At 45.1% G+C, this 17,342-nt stretch overlaps 1 protein-coding gene across 3 annotated transcripts; it reads right to left on the bottom strand.

Moving 5' to 3' along the window:
• Window positions 1–501: 501 nt before the first annotated feature.
• On the bottom strand, window positions 502–15,644 carry gprc5ba (G protein-coupled receptor, class C, group 5, member Ba). 3 transcript variants are annotated; one of them, XM_076085994.1, is made up of 5 exons: window positions 15,371–15,638; window positions 14,936–15,155; window positions 5,844–6,875; window positions 5,482–5,603; window positions 502–3,890 (listed from the first exon to the last, which is right to left on the bottom strand). In XM_076085994.1, exons 3-5 carry the CDS (start codon window positions 6,871–6,873, stop codon window positions 3,846–3,848), a joined length of 1,197 nt encoding a protein of 398 aa, XP_075942109.1. In that variant the 5' UTR covers window positions 6,874–6,875; window positions 14,936–15,155; window positions 15,371–15,638; the 3' UTR covers window positions 502–3,845. The 3 variants fall into 3 exon arrangements, with proteins under 3 accessions (XP_075942109.1, XP_075942110.1, XP_075942108.1); XM_076085995.1 differs by lacking the exon at window positions 14,936–15,155 and having other exon boundaries at window positions 15,371–15,644; XM_076085993.1 differs by having other exon boundaries at window positions 14,936–15,638.
• Between the last annotated feature and the right edge of the window lie 1,698 nt (window positions 15,645–17,342).

Here is a 17,342-nt window from a genome sequence, read left to right on the forward strand (position 1 = left end):
AGCACTGGGCCCGACTGAAACCAAATCACACAGCAGCAGAGGGGAGCGGGCACCAGGCTGTCAGAGCAAAGCTAGTAAACAACTGGTGCTGGGCTGCAATGGAAGTGTAGAATACAAGAGTGTAATCCTGTGTCTGCTAGGAATACACCGATTATAAGTTACATTAACACCACGTTCTTAAATACAAACAGTATGCCACAAACATTGTTCAAACCCCTAAAACATGTAGGAAGTTATAGGCCTAAATGAATGACTATGTTTTCAAGTTTATTCAAATGGAACAAGCCCCATTTAATACATATCTTGATTTTAAACAACAAAATTAACAGTATCCGTAAAAAAATGTATAAATTGTGCGTTTCTATCTAAAAAAAAAAGAAAGGTATATATATGGGACGATATGTCATATCTCTAATTTTGGGCTCTAATTTTGACACTTAAGAATAATCGGGTATGTCACGGCATCATTACCTGTGAAAAAACACCACATCCAATTCGGAGTTAACTACAAACATGACACTTTATTGTACTTATTTTTTCCTGATTCAGTTACAGAAACATGAGTTACCTGTTTTGTTTGTTGTTTTTTTCTAATCAGGGGAATCAAGTTCTATACATAGGCATGCTGCGTCACTGCACAGTCACAGCTGTGAAAACCAATATCACCCCTGTCAGCTGCCCCGCTGGAACAGTCTGAAGGCAAGACAAATCAGGAGAGGACAGGCAAGGACATGTCAAACCCAGGGAGGATGGGTGTTCAGTGGGCTGCCCAGGGATGACAAACTTAACATATAGAAGTTTTGTGCAAATTTCACCACAGTCTATTTGATTTTAAACACAGAGACAATATCAGTCCGAAGATTCTCCTTTTTTTTTTCCCTCGAGTCTTCAAACTAACAGAGGAAGTTATTATTAGGTCCAGTGATGATGGCATTTTGTTCCTTTTTGGGGAATCATACTATTTTGGACCATTTTCCCCTGACTTTAATCTCTTTGCTTCTCAAGAGCCAGCTCTCTTTTTGTGTTTAGGAAAGCACAAGACATTAAGTGTGTCATCTGATATACACTGAAATTATGATTGCTGTCACATGACCTTTACATAAATAGTTAGTATTCAAAAGTACGTCTGAGAAAGGTCTTACATGTAGAAATGGTGATAAGCATGCACAGATAGGTAGTCGACAAGTGCAAAATCTACAAAGTCACATGTTTTTTTGTACTCCACATTGAGTGAAAAACATCGCAAGAACAGAAACCTCCCTCCTCCGCTCTGAGAGTTTTGTCTCGTTAATGCTGACCATCCAAAACCCTGAGGACCGTTCTTCTTCATGACGCACGGCTCTGGGGAGCGTAGCCTGTTTCTGACCACAGAGCCTGATGCTCTAGCAGGACACGCTGTCTTTGGGCATCGAGATGGCCTGCTGAAACCAGTCCTATTTTAGAATAGCCGGTGGGCAAGACATGAATGTACAGCAGCAGTCAAGGGTTGACCCTTTGGCTTTTCTTAGTTGAGGGTTGATGTAAAATCAGGGGTCATCAAAACAACTGTTGGTGGGGGCTTGACGTTTTTTCAGCCCTGCCTGCTATAATTTCTTTTAAAATAACTATCCCTTAAATATTGAAGAATAAGTAATTGTTTACTGCATTAAATTATTCACAGCCAGTATAATTTTTCTGAAAAAAATAAAAAAATAGGTGGTTTATGTCCCCGTAACTGTTACAGCAAAGAGATAACCGGAGGTACAACCGAAGTAGATCCCTATGAATGACAACCCATAACTTCCTTGAACATTAATCCAAAAAAAAAGAAGCATATCTAGTGTTGGCAAAACATTTCCAAGAATGCTAGTTTGAAAACTAAAAGACACCAGCAAGAGAGAAATAAAAGTATATTGTAACAACAAGCAAATGTATGAACAACAAAGCAAACCAGTTTTTAAAAAAGAAATCCCCAGATAGGTTTGCAGTAGTCAGTTCTCCAGTGGGTCATATGACACTGGTGTCTAAACTCAGGCTACAGTTTAAAAAAAAAAAAAAAAGTAAACAAGCAAGCAAAGCTTTACAGCACTACTATGTACACAGCTTCTCGGGTGAAGAGAGAGCGCTGGTGTCGTGATGAAGGAAAAGGGCGAGAAACGGAGACTCCAGTGAAACAAGAGTCCTTCTTGGCACGGGGCTACACTTGAGCTATAGCCGACCACGAGGAGGAGGAGGAGGAAGAGGAGGAGGGAGAGAGATGCTTCACCAGAGAAAGAACACAACCACGTAGATCAGAGCAGCACGGCTCGCACATCACGCACAAACACACAGAGACACACAGACCAGGGAGCCATTTTCTCCAACAGATCTCACACTGTCGCATAGACTCCCCTCGGCCCGTCACTCACTATCTCCTTCCTCCTCCCTCGCTCCCATCCCCTTCTTCCTCCTCTAACATTTGATCTCCCTCTTTCCACCTTGCACTGTAAATCTGATCTTTCTAAGGCTCTAGGATATCTCCACACACCAGCCGCAGCTCTATCTATAGCCTGTCACTCATAGTTGTGACTGACGTTTCTGCATCAGCGTTGTTCTTGTAGTTCTGTGCCACACGTGGGAGTTGTGTGGAGGGATATTTAGCACCAGACAGCAACCTTGACTTTTGTATTCCCCCCCGCCCCCTCAATCACTCATAAAATCCCAAAAACGCACGCATAAACACAGATAGAGGAGCTAAGCACAGGAGAACGTGTCATTTCCTCGCTCCATTTCCTGTTGATATAAAGTGACAGTTTCTACTGGCTGGTTCAAAATGCCAGTGGCCACTGGAGATGTGGGAGAGCAGTTGACCTAGATTCATGAAGAGGTGCCTCCCCACCGATGACTGACGCCCTCCCCATCCAATCAGAATCCACTCTGCTCCATCGTATCTAACAGCGGTTCATCAGCAGCTTGAAATCCTTCTGTTCAGGTGCTTCAGGCCGCGTGGTCAATGGGAACTTCATTTCCCGCAGTTCGGAATTCAGTTTGTTTCACATTTTGCAAAGTGTCCATGCAGGTGTGAGGATGGGGGCAGGAGTTATGTGTTATATTCACAGACGGTGCAGTGAAACCGGAAACAGAGATAGGGAGGGAGGGAGGAAGAAGACGTGTTCGAAGGTTTATTGGAGCGGTGGAGATGAGATGTAGGGAATACGCACACTTCCCCCCCCCCCCCCCCCTCTCTCATATTCTGTACATACACACCCACAGAGGCTTGATTATTTTAAACGGGCGGTGCTGGAGCTGTACAGTTGCCCGTGTGCTCTGTCTTCAGCTACACTGTGCATGGATGGAGGACAGAGCCAAATGTTTCCATGTGAGAGTCAGCATTGTGAAGAGCAGCAGAAAAGACATCCTCACTGACAGAAAGAGGGAGAGCAGGAAAAAGCCATAGATTTCACAGTTTTTCAAGGATGCTTACAGTGCTGTATAGTCTCAGGGGAGCAAATCAAACAAAATGGAAAAGTATACTGCGTGTTGATGTTTTCAGATCTGAGTCAGCGTGTGTTTTGTTTTGCTACTTGCTGGTCACATTTTGATTTTTTGAACCCTTCTATAGAGATTTGTGTGCTAGAAGAGCTTTAGCTCTGTCCTCCATGCCCTACTCTCTCTCTCAGACTCACACACACTCATACAATAGTTGATTGGCACACAGTCAGTGTTAAAGTCTGTACACAGAGTGAAACAACCCTGTTGGCATCCATGTTTTAAGTCCAATTCAACCAGACGGGGCCCTCGTTCCGGATCCTCCCCTCCTCACCCTCTTCACCCTCTTCTTCCTCTTCTTCATTTTCTACCACACATCATCTTTCCAATCCTCTGACTCACCACAGCTGCCTCCCTGTGTAGGTTGGAGGGGCAGAGGGCACCTGTAGAAGAAAAAATCAAGTTTGTAAATGATTGAACAATTTGGATATCATCAATACTCACACATGCATCTTTACACACACATGCATACGGTAGCTGCACATTTACCCCTTTTGACACATGCTTGTCTACAAATCCCTCTGTGGTTTAGGAAAAAATTATATTTTCTAACTCAACATAAACTGCCTCGTGTCATCTGGTAGCTGTACTGTACCAGATTTTAAGGCAAACCACAGCAAAGTAGCATTTACCTATTGTACTCTGAAAAGCAGGTACAAACCTCCTTAAGGTATTAGACCTGTCTCAAGACTGACCATCTTTAATTCACCCTTTATGCTCCCCATTTCTTTTAGAGCAAGTGTCTGATATTTAGGGCCAAAATACATCTCTGATCTGCTGCTACCTTATGAACCATCCCGACCCCTTAGGTCGTCTGGGACCGGTCTACTTTCTGTTCCCAGAGTCAGAACTAAACACGGAGAAGCAGCGTTCAGTTTTTCTGCTCCACATTTCTGGAACAAAGTCCCAGAAAGCTGCAGGTCTGCTGAGACCCTCAGCTCCTTTAAATCAAGATTGAAGACTTTTCTGTTTGCTGCTGCCTGTAATTGAACCAGATTCAAGGATATTAATCAATTTCTGCATTTTACTGTATTTTTTCTTAAACTGCTTTTTAGTGTTTTAATGACTGTTTTTAGTGTTTTAATCAATGTTCTTAATTGTTTTTAAATCTCCTTTTCTTTTGCCTTATAATTTGATGCTTTTATTGGTTTTATGTGAAGCGCTTTGAATTGCCTTGTTGTTGAAATGTGCTTTAGAAATACACTTGCCTTGCCTTATCCATCTTGCACTTGCGTCCTACACTCCCTTCTATTTAAGTCTGTGCTTTCATCTTTTTAATATCTTATCCTCTTAAATCGCTATGTTAAGATGAATTTCTCATTTAATGCATTGTATGCCTGATGCAAAGCACTTCCCTTTGAGTATGAAGCATGCTATATAAGTAATCTGTCTTTAAAATGAATGCACAAAGACACTGATGATATTTTATGCAGGGCAGTTAAGGAGTCTCTGTGTTCCCTTTGTCCGTTAAAGCAGCACGCCTGCTATCTCTAAGAATAGTGACTACAAATGATCTTCTTCAAAGTGTTGCCTCAGCGTTTTTAGCCTCCAGTGGTGTGTTGGGCTCTTGTGCTAAATTCATAACACAGGGGCTGAAAATAAGTTCACCTGTGCCAGCCCGAGTGCGCATTCATCCTGCATAACAAAGGGCGTGACAGGCCGGCAGACAGTCGCATCATTCAGTGGACAGATAGCATCGCAGCTTATTTAGACACACAGGAGCAAATGGAAGCTCTCTCACACTCACCCGTACACAAACTCAATGTCAGATGAGTGACACACACAGGCACATGAACCATGCATCCGGCAAACTGATAATGCGCACCCACACATACTCACACCTCTCCCTCATTCGTGTGCAATGACGTACGGTCTGGAACGCACAAATGTGCATGCAGTCTTGTCGGCGTGGTCGAATGAGAGAGAGAGCGGCGTGTAAGCGGCGTGTACCTGTGACTGGGAGGATGTACTCACCGCTCCCCCGTTCAGGATCATGGTCATCTCAGTGGGTTGGTAGACGTTGCTGCGAAAAGGAGCGCTGGGCCTGGCGGCGGGGTTGCTGTTATGTTGCACGGCACCGGCACCACTCCTCAAGCCTTGCATTGAATACACAGAGAGAGGCGAACGGAGATTACTTACTGTGACTCACCAACTCCCTGTCTCCCTTGAAGAAAGACCAACTTGCTGTGTAACCCTGCATTTCCTCCTGTACTTATTTCTACCCACGCATGCAAATATTTCCTGCCGTTCTATTGCTCACTTTGGCCTACATTCCACCTACAGCTTGTTCACACATATTACGCCTGTCTGCTCTAAAATATTGGATTGTACGGTACCTGCAGCGTTCTCATCGCTGTATCCGTAGCCCTGGTTCTCCACAAACTGCCTGTGAGAGAGAGGGATGTCTTCGTCGAAGCTGGTCTCCCTCATCCGTGTCGAGTTCTGGGAGGTGTCAAAGTAATCTGGGGCAGTTGGCTGTGGAGGGGGTCTCAGGCAGATGTGGGATTCAGGAATGGCGTGGAAGATCAGCAGCAGCCAACCCTGAGCTACTAAAGCAATGGCCAGTGCCGGGTCATTCCATTCTGGGGATCTCCCCAGCCAGGCGTTGCCGTACAGATAGAAGCCCACCCAGGCCACCCACAGGAGCAGCGACAGCAGGCAGGTCACCAGCAGCCAGATGGCATTGCAGCGCCACTGATGTGTCTTCCCACACAAGGCCAGGGTGGCGGCAGTCAGCGCGGCTAGAAGGAGGGCTAGCACGTAACTGCAGGCTAGGGAAAAGTCAAGTGGCAGATACTGACAGGCAGCTCGTCCCTCCCTCAGCACGGTGAGAAGAAGCCACTCTGCAGCGATGATACCCTGTACGGCACTCAAACCCAGCGCGAGGCCTGTAAGGACGCAGCCACCAGGGCTCCGGCGCTCACGGCCAATCCTTCGTAGGCGTACACCCTGCACCAACAAGCAGGAGAAGCAGACGGCAAACAGGAGACCCCACAGGGCCCTGCGGAGCAAACATAAAGACTCATCCTGCTCAATCAGGTAAGCAAAGCTCAGGCCGAACAAACCGAGGATGCCGAGGAGCAGCAAGAGGATGGGTCCCACGCCGCTGCGCTTCTCAGCCTCACTGATGTGGTGTAAGCGGCACAGCAGGATTAGGGCTAGCAAGATGGCAGTCAGCATCCCGCCGGCAGCCGCTGACTCGACAGCCACACCCCATATGGAGTCCAGGTCACAGAGGAGTGTGTAGGGACGCACAAGGCCCCATCCGCAGCCTCTTGGGAGATCCTCAGAGTTCATAGAGTCTTGACCGGTGGCACGATGAGCAACAGTCAGCAGCAGCAGGAGCAGGACCGGGAGGGGCGCCATCTCTGAGAGGTCAACAGATCAGAAGACAGAGATAGACGAAGAAGCGAAGACAGAGAATGGAGAAAGTCAAAGGAAAGGAGAGAGAAGGAGAATGAGTCATTCTGGTCATAAATGCAACACAGCCGAGCAGTCAGTCATTCCCACAGTAATCATCCGCCTGTGAGTGACAATACAGACAATCAGCCACTGCTGTGTTTTAGAGAGGAAAGAAAGGGCAGTAGTTCATGCAGGGTGAACGACTGAAGTCTTTCCAAACACACACGCATCCTGTGTACTGTCTATTCCAAGTGTAGCCTATAGCCCTGCCCTCTTTTAAAATGCTTTCATTTTTGTTGAAATACCTAGAAACCAAGAAATAGCCCAGATAATCTGTCTTTAGTTCATCCACAGAGAAGTGAGGTCAGAGTCGGAGCACCTACAGTGTATTATTTGTCCAGTCTTGTCCAGTGAACCGGCTGACCGGGCACTGACGGGAAAGCTGCAACATCATGCATATTTTTATGAAAACAAGATACAGAGAAGGAAAGCAGTGCGTACAAGCAGTCCTGCTCGCTATCAGGCATCTAAGGGCATCTAGCAAGGCGTGAGACAATGCATAATGCACTGCACACAAACACACAGCGCCTCGAGCACAAGTACAAACACTCAGGTACTTCTTGTGTTCCGGTGAAAGAAAACGTAAAAAGCACAGCAGCACTCGGTGAGTGAAATCAATGCTGTCTCAGTCTACTTATTCCTTTATTCTGACACAACTGTCAGACAGCCGCGCGCGCACATGCACACAAATACGCATTCTGTCTGTCGTTTCATTCAGGTCTTTTCTGTCATTTCACCTGACAAGCTGTGTGCTTTTGAGAAGTCGATCTGTGTATAAAAGCCACCACGAAGCAGCACACGCATACACAGACACACACACACAAGGCATCATTCTTCCAGGTTACTGTCAACATGCCTCTCCACTTCATCGCTAAGCTTTCAGAAATTCTTTCCAAGCTGGCTCATACATTAGTGTGTCAAACAATCGGCTTGTACAAAGAACACTACCACGCTTTTCTAGTCGCTCCTACTCTTTGGATTGTTTATTTCAGCCGTAATTTTTGGCATAAAAAAAATCTCCCGGGGTCTACAAATAGACCTTACCGCAATATTTACATACCACATAAAGGACACTGGCTTCATGTTCTTTCTCCATGCCAGTAAGTCAGAGAGAGTTGCATGGTCTAGCTGTCAGGGGGAGAGAGGTAGATTTAAATACACACCAGCCAGGGCTACAGGTCACACACATCCCTTCCAGCATGTAGCTTATTAAATGGGGCAGACAGCGAGAAAGAGCGCTTAGATACTCTAATTTATTTTATCATGAGGAAAATAAGGACAGAAGAGGGAGGAAGACTGGTTGACTTGCAGTAAATATACTCTGACCAGACCTGGTTTTGATTGTAAGATCTGTCACTTTACTGCATCCAACCTTCTCTACAGTGGTGGAGTGTCGTGAAGTACATTTACTCTAGTACTGTACTTGAGCGCAAATCTGATGCAGTAGGTTCAAGGTGCTAAATTCAATGTTCATTGCATTAATATAACAGCTATCAACTCTTTGCTATGTAAAGATATCATGGAGTAATATATCTACCTGAGCAGAGAATGAACTCGCTCTCTCTCTCTCTCTCTGTGTTGTAATCTGAGCTTCTCTGTGCTTTCTTGACATAGCCGGCCGGCCGCGCTTGCCTTTCAGTGCCCCATTTGCTCGCTGACGGCCCCCTTTCTGCACTGTGCTCGTACGACTGTTACAGCTGATAACGCCGTCTCAACCGGCGTCGCCATCGCTGCAGCCAAGCGCCCACCCCTCCGGTTCCCCCCGTTAGCTCTGTCAGCATTGTTGCCATTGATTGCACTGTTCATGCACTGTTTGCTGCGAGCCGCCAGCCCAGCTGTCGCCATGTTGATAGCCGCTGAGAGGCAATGCTTTGACTTCTGTCTAGAGAACTTTTAAGTATCTTCCTTTGACGCAACTTTGTAGTTCTACTCCACTACAATTCAGAGGAAAGTGTTGTACAGCAATAGTTACCAGTTACTCTACAAATTAAGAGCCTATAAAATATGATACACTGTTATAAATTGAATTACCTAAGAATTTAAAGCTGAAACGATTAGTCGATTAACAGAATAGTCATGCGATAGAAAGTTGAAACAGTTTTTATAACAGCTTAATCATTTTTAAAAAAAACAAATATTTCATGGTCCCAGCTTCTCAAACGTGAGGATTTACCGTCTTACGTTACAGTAACATTTTGAGGTTGTGGACTGTTGGTCAAACAAAACCAGCATGTTGGTGTCACTGGCACTCTTGGTGATGGTGATGGGCAATTCTCACTATTTTCTGAAATATCGCAAACCAAACAATCAATCGATTAATCAGCATATTAATCAATAATGAAAATAGTGCTGCTTACATACTCCTACTAAAGTAACATTTTGAATGCAGGACTTTTATTTGTGATGGAGTATTTTTACAGCGTGGTATTGGTACTTTTATTGGTACTGGTTTATTGTATTGGTAAAGGATCTGGACTTCCACCACTGATTTTCTATTACAGGTACTTTTGCACAGAGAGGGTTGTGTATGTTATTAATAACTTAATTAACATAATTTCTGAGTGAACTCTCAATATATGTTCAGAGATTCCTTACGGCAATTTTCTATCACAACAAGGGGTTCAATTCTTCCCCAAATCTCCACATAAAAACACAAACATGTCCACATACAGATATTCCCTGCATAGATCCATCTATTTATTTACAAGCTTTTGATGTGTCTGTCCTAATATCCATATAAAAATGTATATTTTTAAGACAGCGATTGTTTACCACTTGTGAAATATCATCTATTCCTGTGAGACCCGAGAGGGCATAACAGTGAAAGATGCATATGTGTGTGTGTTTCTGCATATTCATTTGTCTAGAGCTCTTTCATGTATCCTTCAGAGATTTACAACATCCGAATTCTTCCTCATTACAGAAATTCTTCGCTCCCTTGTTTCCTGCCGTTGTTTCCGCCTGCTGTTTCCTTTCGTCTCCTCACCGCCTTGTTGCAGCCGCTCACTGCCGCAGGTTATTATTGGTCTACATTAACATCAATCAAATGAGTGCTTAAAGACGGATGAGTCACCAAAACACACCAAAAAAACACACTGCTGGAGCATTTTACACACACACAGACACTCATACCTAAACAAGTTGCACAAAAACAGACGCACTCCTGATATACACATGCTTTCTTTTTGTTATCGTGTTGTTTTTCTAGTGACAACCATGGTTACGCCCCATCTCTAAATGACGGGAATAGAGAGAAAGCTCATTGTTCGTCTTCTTTGTCCCACTTCCTAATGACAGAGCCTGTGAAACCACACAGTCCAGACAAGCGACACAGAGACAGGAGCTTGTGCACACTAGTGAGTGACCACTTTTTCATTCACTCACGCTCTCACACAGAAACTCCCTCTTGTGAACATGGTCGCTCAGGCTGCTTCTTGAGTGGGACTTGGCAGACTGGTGAGCTGAAGACTGAAGGATGCACACAGAGGACCACACACACACACATACATCATGCAGGACACACAGTACATAACACACACCTACAGCACACATGCCACACACTTGAGTCCTCTTCCCTGCTTCTCACTAATATGAGTCATGTGCAAAGAGGCAGAGAGCCCCTGGCCTTCCGCTTTGTGCAGCACAGAGGATGCTGCCGCCGTCTCATCCTCCCTTTCCCTCCGTCCCATTTTTCAAGACATGTTTCCCTCTCTCTGTCACTCCCGCTCCGTGCAGCCATTTCTGTCCTCCCCTCCATTTAAAATCCTCTATTCTGTCGGTTTCAATGCCACCTCTCCTCCAGAGCAGCCGGAGCGGTCTCATCTCTCTGCTACATTTGAAGATGTGCTGTGAAAGATGCACCTCACACACCTCCTCTCCCCACATTTTCTCCTTCTTTTCAACCCCCACCACCATCTAATCTCCTAAACACACCCCTCTTCCTTCCATTTTGGCTTCTTCTTCTTCCCTCCTTGTGCCCCTTCCTCCTCTCCTCCCTCCCCCTTGCCTTTATTCTTGCTGTGTATCTTATGTAACTGGGTAAGGATCCAGCTCCTGCCAGTTCTGCTGCATGGCTGCTGTTTCTAAGGCATCATCTTCCTCTCGGCCAAGCAGCCTTCTGTCACTCGGAGGTCCATCTCAGTTTTGTATTCTGCACATAGCGGGGTTACATGCATTCACGCTGCACATGTCACTCACACACAAAAACACACTCAAGCTGGCGCGATGCCCATGTGCGCTGGCTCTATTTGCATGTAAATATAACATTCAGCTTTGTGGCATGTATTTATGCATCTGAAGGCAACACATTCTCACACAAAGCTGAATGTGACAAGTATGCAGCATGCATTCCTTATACACACACAACAGGAATATAGGCGTGAGAGTGCAAATGTGCAGCACTGCAGTCCCTCAAATGTGGTCCAGGCTTGAATAGGCAGGCGTGGGGGAACCGAGCGAGCCGTCCTGTACAGTTACCTTCTCCTGTAATTATCAGACATAGCACACGAGCAGATGCTGTCTAATTACCGTGGTGATAATTGGGAGGATTATTGCGTTGACGACTCGCTTCAATTCTTGGTTGTTTTTTTTTCGCCCCACTTTTGTTTTATTCAGGCTACTGACGGAGAACGTGTGTGTGTGTGTGTGTGTGTGTGTGTGTGTCTGTGTGAGTGTGTAGGTGTATGTCTGGGAACACACGGATCCAGCTGTTGAGGTGAGCAGGACATTTGCAGGACTTGTGATCTCTGTGAGAATCTACAGCCTTATCCACCGTCTCGTCTAACACTAACAGACCTTTCCTTTTCTGACACCGCATCAATTTACATCTTGCATCAGTGGCTGGGATTACATAAGGCCTTAGATATCAGACATGTTAAATTAACCCGGGCTGTCTGGATGTTCTGTCTCATTATACAAGATTTACTTTGGATTAAAAACACATCTGCGCTTCAGGATAAGATTGTATGCTCTGCTAGCTGGGTTTGTCATTGGAGGCATCTAAGACTCCTCTTTTACTCATTGTTGTTTCTTCTGTCTTAAGCTCTCTTGACCTTCTCTAGTGTCTTGCGTGAGAATAATTGGCTTTAAGTTGCTCCTAGAGTTTGAGTCCAGACTGATCCGGATATATATCTTCTTCTCTGATTCAATTTGACCAGCTGGTTGTCTGGCAAATCTCTTTCCTGCTTCTTTTACATGTGCGTTTCTGATGTCACCAAGCTGCCATTTAACATTTATCCTCCCTGGAGTTTTGGAGACGCTTTATTTGAAAAAGAGCTTAATGTGGACATACTTTTAGGCTGGATGCTCATCCAAAAAAGATAGCTCTCTCTCTTTCTACCTCAAGGATACTTTGACAGGACACATTGTCGTCGTGATCCCTGAACTTGTGACTTGTAACGGCCTTCCCTGCCAATGGAGCATTCAGTCAGAGACCTCCTATGCAGAGCATTGCAAAAGCACAGCCAAAACAATTCCAAGTCAGCGTTTTGAGAAAGAAAAATCTCTAGTGTAGGTTTGCTGACATAAACCGACCTGACAACACAGCTGGACCTTTAATATATTGGTTCCCATGAATAGATAGATACTTGAAAACAATAACTTCGATTATCAGATGGTTTTTTTCTTGAACAAATGCAAAGGAATACATTTAGCTCCTACTTCAAATGAAATGCACAATAACCATACATTTCATTGCAGGATCTGATTCGTCTGACTTCTCACATACAACTTCTCGGACCAATGTCTAAATAATTTCAGGGTTGCAGTGCATGTGTGAAAGGGGCTTTAGTCTCCAATCTCTCGAAATCTCTAACCTTGCAGAGTGACGTCACCAATCCCTTGTGTGGCAGATAAAAATGGGAATAAAAAAAATGGGATGCAGAGACAGAAAGAGGGGAGCAATGCGGTAGACGTCAATGCATGACGTATTGGTTTGCTAAAATATTGAAAAGGAGTTAGTGAGGACAAGTTTCAGGAAAAAAAATAGCCCCGCAGATGACAGGAGTAGCAGAGCCAAATGGAAAGGCATATTGAGTGACGAAACTGAAAAAAGGGTCGTCCATTCATTTCACCGGCCTCCTGGGTGTCAGCACGAACAAACTGACAGTGGAAGCATTTTCCCCAGCCTCTTCAGACAATCCCGGCCATCCTAATTAGACCTCATTACCATGTGACTAGGCTCACAGCAAGACCATATGCTAATTGACTTAACAATTAATACTGCCAGCGCCTTACACCCCTCCCTCTCCTCCCTTTTCTTCTTCCCCCTCCTCTTCCTACATCAACAACAGATTGGGGTGTGATCGGTCAGATGTGAAGGCATTCCAAACCTAAAAAAGCACCCAGAAACAGAGCCACTGACCTCTGGTGTCGTGTGTGTTTTGCTTCTTTGGGACGTCACTGTGCATCTTTCATTATAGATACAGTGATGGGGGGTGATCACAGGAGCCCAGGGAGATCAGATTTGGTTAGAGAGTGTGATAGTAATCAGAGGAGCAGGAGAAACAAGGAACAGGCGGATGTGCAAAGAAAGAATTGGAGTGAGCCTTGTGCCTAGAGCGTGTGTGTGTGTTTGTATCTGTGTGTGTGTGTGTGTGTGTGTGTGTGTGTGTGTGAGGGGGGAGGAGGGTGGATGCGTGAACACAAGTGTTCATGAAAGGAGAACCAGGGAAGCTCCCATGTATGTGAAAATCCAGCTCATAGATTCTGTGTCATGCGTACATAAAGAGGCCGCACGCACGCACACACACACACACACACATACACACACACACACACACACACACACACACACACACACACACAACCATCTAAACAAGCTACATATGGTATCAGCCCTGAGGAGATACTGTAGCATCCTCTTTCCCCATGAGGAAGCAAACTAACTCATGAAAGCGCTGCCTGAGAATAAAGAGCTCCACTCTGCTGAATATTGATTAATGATGGAAAACAGAACACTCCAAAATAGCCCCGGGAGCTTTCTGAGTACACAAATACTGCACTGACAGAGACTCAAGGCTCATGTATCATATATCTATTGACCAACAGAAAGTCCATCCATGCATTGACTCCCATTACCATACAAACTCTCTTCGTCTAATTGGACACAAGTGTCCATTTAAGCGTAATTTCTTTCCAGAGTTGACAACAAGCCTTTTGTTTATGAGGCCAGCGTGGGAGGGACACCCTTGGTTTTAGCTGACCTAAGGAGCACCTTAATGCAAACACACATTTGGAGAATGCTCCCCCCCCCCCCCCCCCCCCCCTCTCTCTCTTAACAATACTGGCCACATGGGAGGGTCCCTGGGGGCTTCCAGAAGAGTGTGTTTGTTTGAGGGAGCACCAGTAAGGCCATTGTTACTGAGGTGTGTGATCCAAATATAAAGAATGACATCTAACCTCTAAACTAAAGAATTGCGGAGTGATTGACACTCCCAAAATATCCCAGTGTATTGTGGGGTGAAAATGGAGGCGCAGCTACTAAAGGAGACCAACGTTTTCAAAATCGTGAGAAAATTGTGGCACAGCCAGTCAGTCCTTGAATATCACACAGGTCAAAGTCCTCCATGTCTTTAGTTAAGGTTAACATGGCTTTTGCGAATGCCCTTTGGGGTCATATGTGCCAATCTCTGGGTGTAAATATACATTTCTGCAGCATGCCCTGTGCGTAAATGTACATTTATGTCTGAAATACTGCGTGCCCTTTTTGACTCACACACCTATGCATTTGGTGCATCGACATCGCCTTTCGTCATTGATGCAACTTCCACCTCAATGGTAATAAGCCCCGAAACAGCCTGCAAAACGCGATGCATTCAAATAAACCGAGATCCCCTGTGGGTTCATCTAAAATAGTCCTACCCACTGAATATATATCACGCGCACCATCTCCACAAGGGTATCACACTCCCCGACCCCCATTCTTATTAATCAATATCCCATGGGCTACATGGTGGGCAGCACGTACCTTAATCGACGTAAACAAATCCGATCGAGAGCGAAGGCAGATGCACAGATGTCAGGTTTGATGGGAGACTGGGGAAGTAAAAATGTCACATTTCGGAATGAGCCCCGCTCGCTGTGTTTGCGTATTCTTTCTCCATCCACATGGACTCGTACGCGATAAGTCCAGATGATCCCCCTTGCTCCAGCTCTACAGCAGAGGAACCCGATTATTCAGCCCGTGTCTGTTGTCCTCAGAGGCAGAATGGACATGGACGAAACACACCGGAGTTTCAGGATTACAATGTGGAAGGGATTCTTTTCCCCCTAAATCCTTTGTTCAGCGGTGCGCATCTTTGACTTTCACATTGCACCAATAAGGGAGCATTCATCAAAAATAAATAAAACACACAATGAGTCGAAATCCTGTAATGCGCAGAGTCGGTGCCACCAAACCTACCGGATCCTTTTCTCCTGCTACCGCGCTGAATATGCCGCTTATTAATGTCCGAGTTGACGCTCACTGCTCCCTGCTGCACATCTCCCGACTGAGTGCATCACCAAAACTGCGCTCCGCATAACGCGCGTACTGATAATCCCTCTCCGCACACACACACACACATACACGCACACACAGAAAGTGACAGCTCACCAGAGCCGCCACTGACTCCTGTCTGTTCTCCCTCACTTTAACTGGTTTACTCTCCGATAAATTAGTTGGTGCCTGACTGGGGGACCTTGATAAATATCCCTTCTAGGCGCACAGCGGGTCTTTCTCTCTTACACACACGCGCATACACACACCTCCTAAATCTTTCATCGTAGTGTCAGTGTAACAGGCTGTACGCACAGCTTGGACTCTTTTGCACGCTACTCCTGCAAAGTTCCAGATATTGGTATTGTTTTTGCCTGGTTGACTGCGCTAAATCATAGAAAATAAGCCAATACAGTGTCAAGTTGTACTATTACAACTCTATTTCCGGGCAGATCTTTCAGAATAAAGTTCTTAAGATAAGTAAGACATTCCTTTTTAACATAACAATCATATCAGCTTATTGTGAATATATTACTATGATAGCCTACAGATCAACCCCCCTCCCCTCCCAAAAACAACAACAGGTTGACTAAGAGATAGTGCCTTTATCCAAGACATATTACTATTTGCCTCATTCAGGCATTTACCAGGCTACAGACACGTACTGAAGGCAGCAAACTGTTGTCCAAGGCACTGATTAGACCATTAGTTGTGTGGAGAATTTCAGTATTAAACGCATTATTAGTAGGATTTAATAACACCCCTAGTGGTGAGTAGAAGTGTTACAATAATAAATATGTTAGTCACAATATGTTTCCATATGGAATGTATTATAGGTTTACAATATTCTTACTTATAGAGGATATTATATGTTACAGTATATTAACTCATTGAATGTATTAAATCATAGAAGTATAGTCACTGTAGGTATTAAAACACTAAGAATAGTTTTGAGGGTCAGATAGGGATTCTGAGTGAGGTGTCAGACATGCAGCAGTAAATGGAGGCGACCTCATCGATGGAGGATGGGGCCAGTGGGACGGTCAAATGCCAAGCTGACCAGCAGGACAGAGAGGAGGAGTTCAAGATCTTTTGCGAGGAGCCAAGATGTTTTGCTAAGGGATCGATAATGGGAGGGGGCAGAATTCAAATGAAGCCAATCACTAATTGCCACGGAGGGTCATTCACACGTTTTTATGATTTTATGACAGTATCGGACACTTTCCGACTCTCAGGGGATACAAAAGACAATGTTTTAGGGAGTTTACCTGAGATCACTGCAGCTCTCATTTTCAGCTAACTGGCCGCGCCGGACTGTGAGGAGATGCGTGTATGTGGTCTCTGCTCTCGAGAACATTACTATTGATAGTTAATTCAGTTTGTAAGTGAACTTTGTGTAGTACATTAAATATTGTTTTAATTTTGGACCGGGTCCAGCTCATTCTTCTGATGCGCGTGCGCAGTAAGAAGCTCGCAGAAGAAGAGTACCTGCGGCCTGCAAGCTCCTTCATCCTTTGTTCTAACCCTAACAGTTGCAAATTAGGGTTTAGAGTTTAGCTCACTCCAACATGTGGACTGAAGTCGGAAGGAGCCAGCTAGGGACCACAACCCTGCGCTTCATGGAGGGCCCACCTGCTGAGCAGCGGCATCATACTCATGGAGTGAGGACCTGTCGCCATCTTACTACAGTCTACTATTTGTTTAAAAAAGGTCAACTCACAAATCCCAGCCCCCTTCTTCTGCAACTGATGCGTTTTCATTTTATGAAGTGATGCTCTTATTTTGAAAGTACTCCAGCCTCTTGTTCTGGGTTACTCTGATTATCTCTGGCTACTTGACACAGCCACAAATCGCTGTGGTGCCTATTATTTCTCCCCCTCGTCACATGCTTGTCGCC

This window comes from Anarhichas minor, unplaced genomic scaffold, assembly GCF_050575085.1.
Source record: "Anarhichas minor isolate MPS153535 unplaced genomic scaffold, ASM5057508v1 ptg000007l, whole genome shotgun sequence".
In the NCBI taxonomy this organism is placed as follows: domain Eukaryota; kingdom Metazoa; phylum Chordata; class Actinopteri; order Perciformes; family Anarhichadidae; genus Anarhichas; species Anarhichas minor.

What these genes read in the sequence shown, in the direction of transcription:
- gprc5ba (XM_076085995.1), bottom strand. Translation starts at nt 6,873, where the DNA reads ATGGCGCCCCTCCCGGTCCTGCTCCTGCTGCTGCTGACTGTTGCTCAT. An exon ending in CAGCGATGAGAACGCTGCAG is followed by an intron (nt 5,604 to 5,843) that starts GTACCGTACAAT and finishes ATTCAATGCAAG; the next exon opens with GCTTGAGGAGTGGTGCCGGT. An exon ending in TGATCCTGAACGGGGGAGCG is followed by an intron (nt 3,891 to 5,481) that starts GTGAGTACATCC and finishes TTTCTTCTACAG; the next exon opens with GTGCCCTCTGCCCCTCCAAC.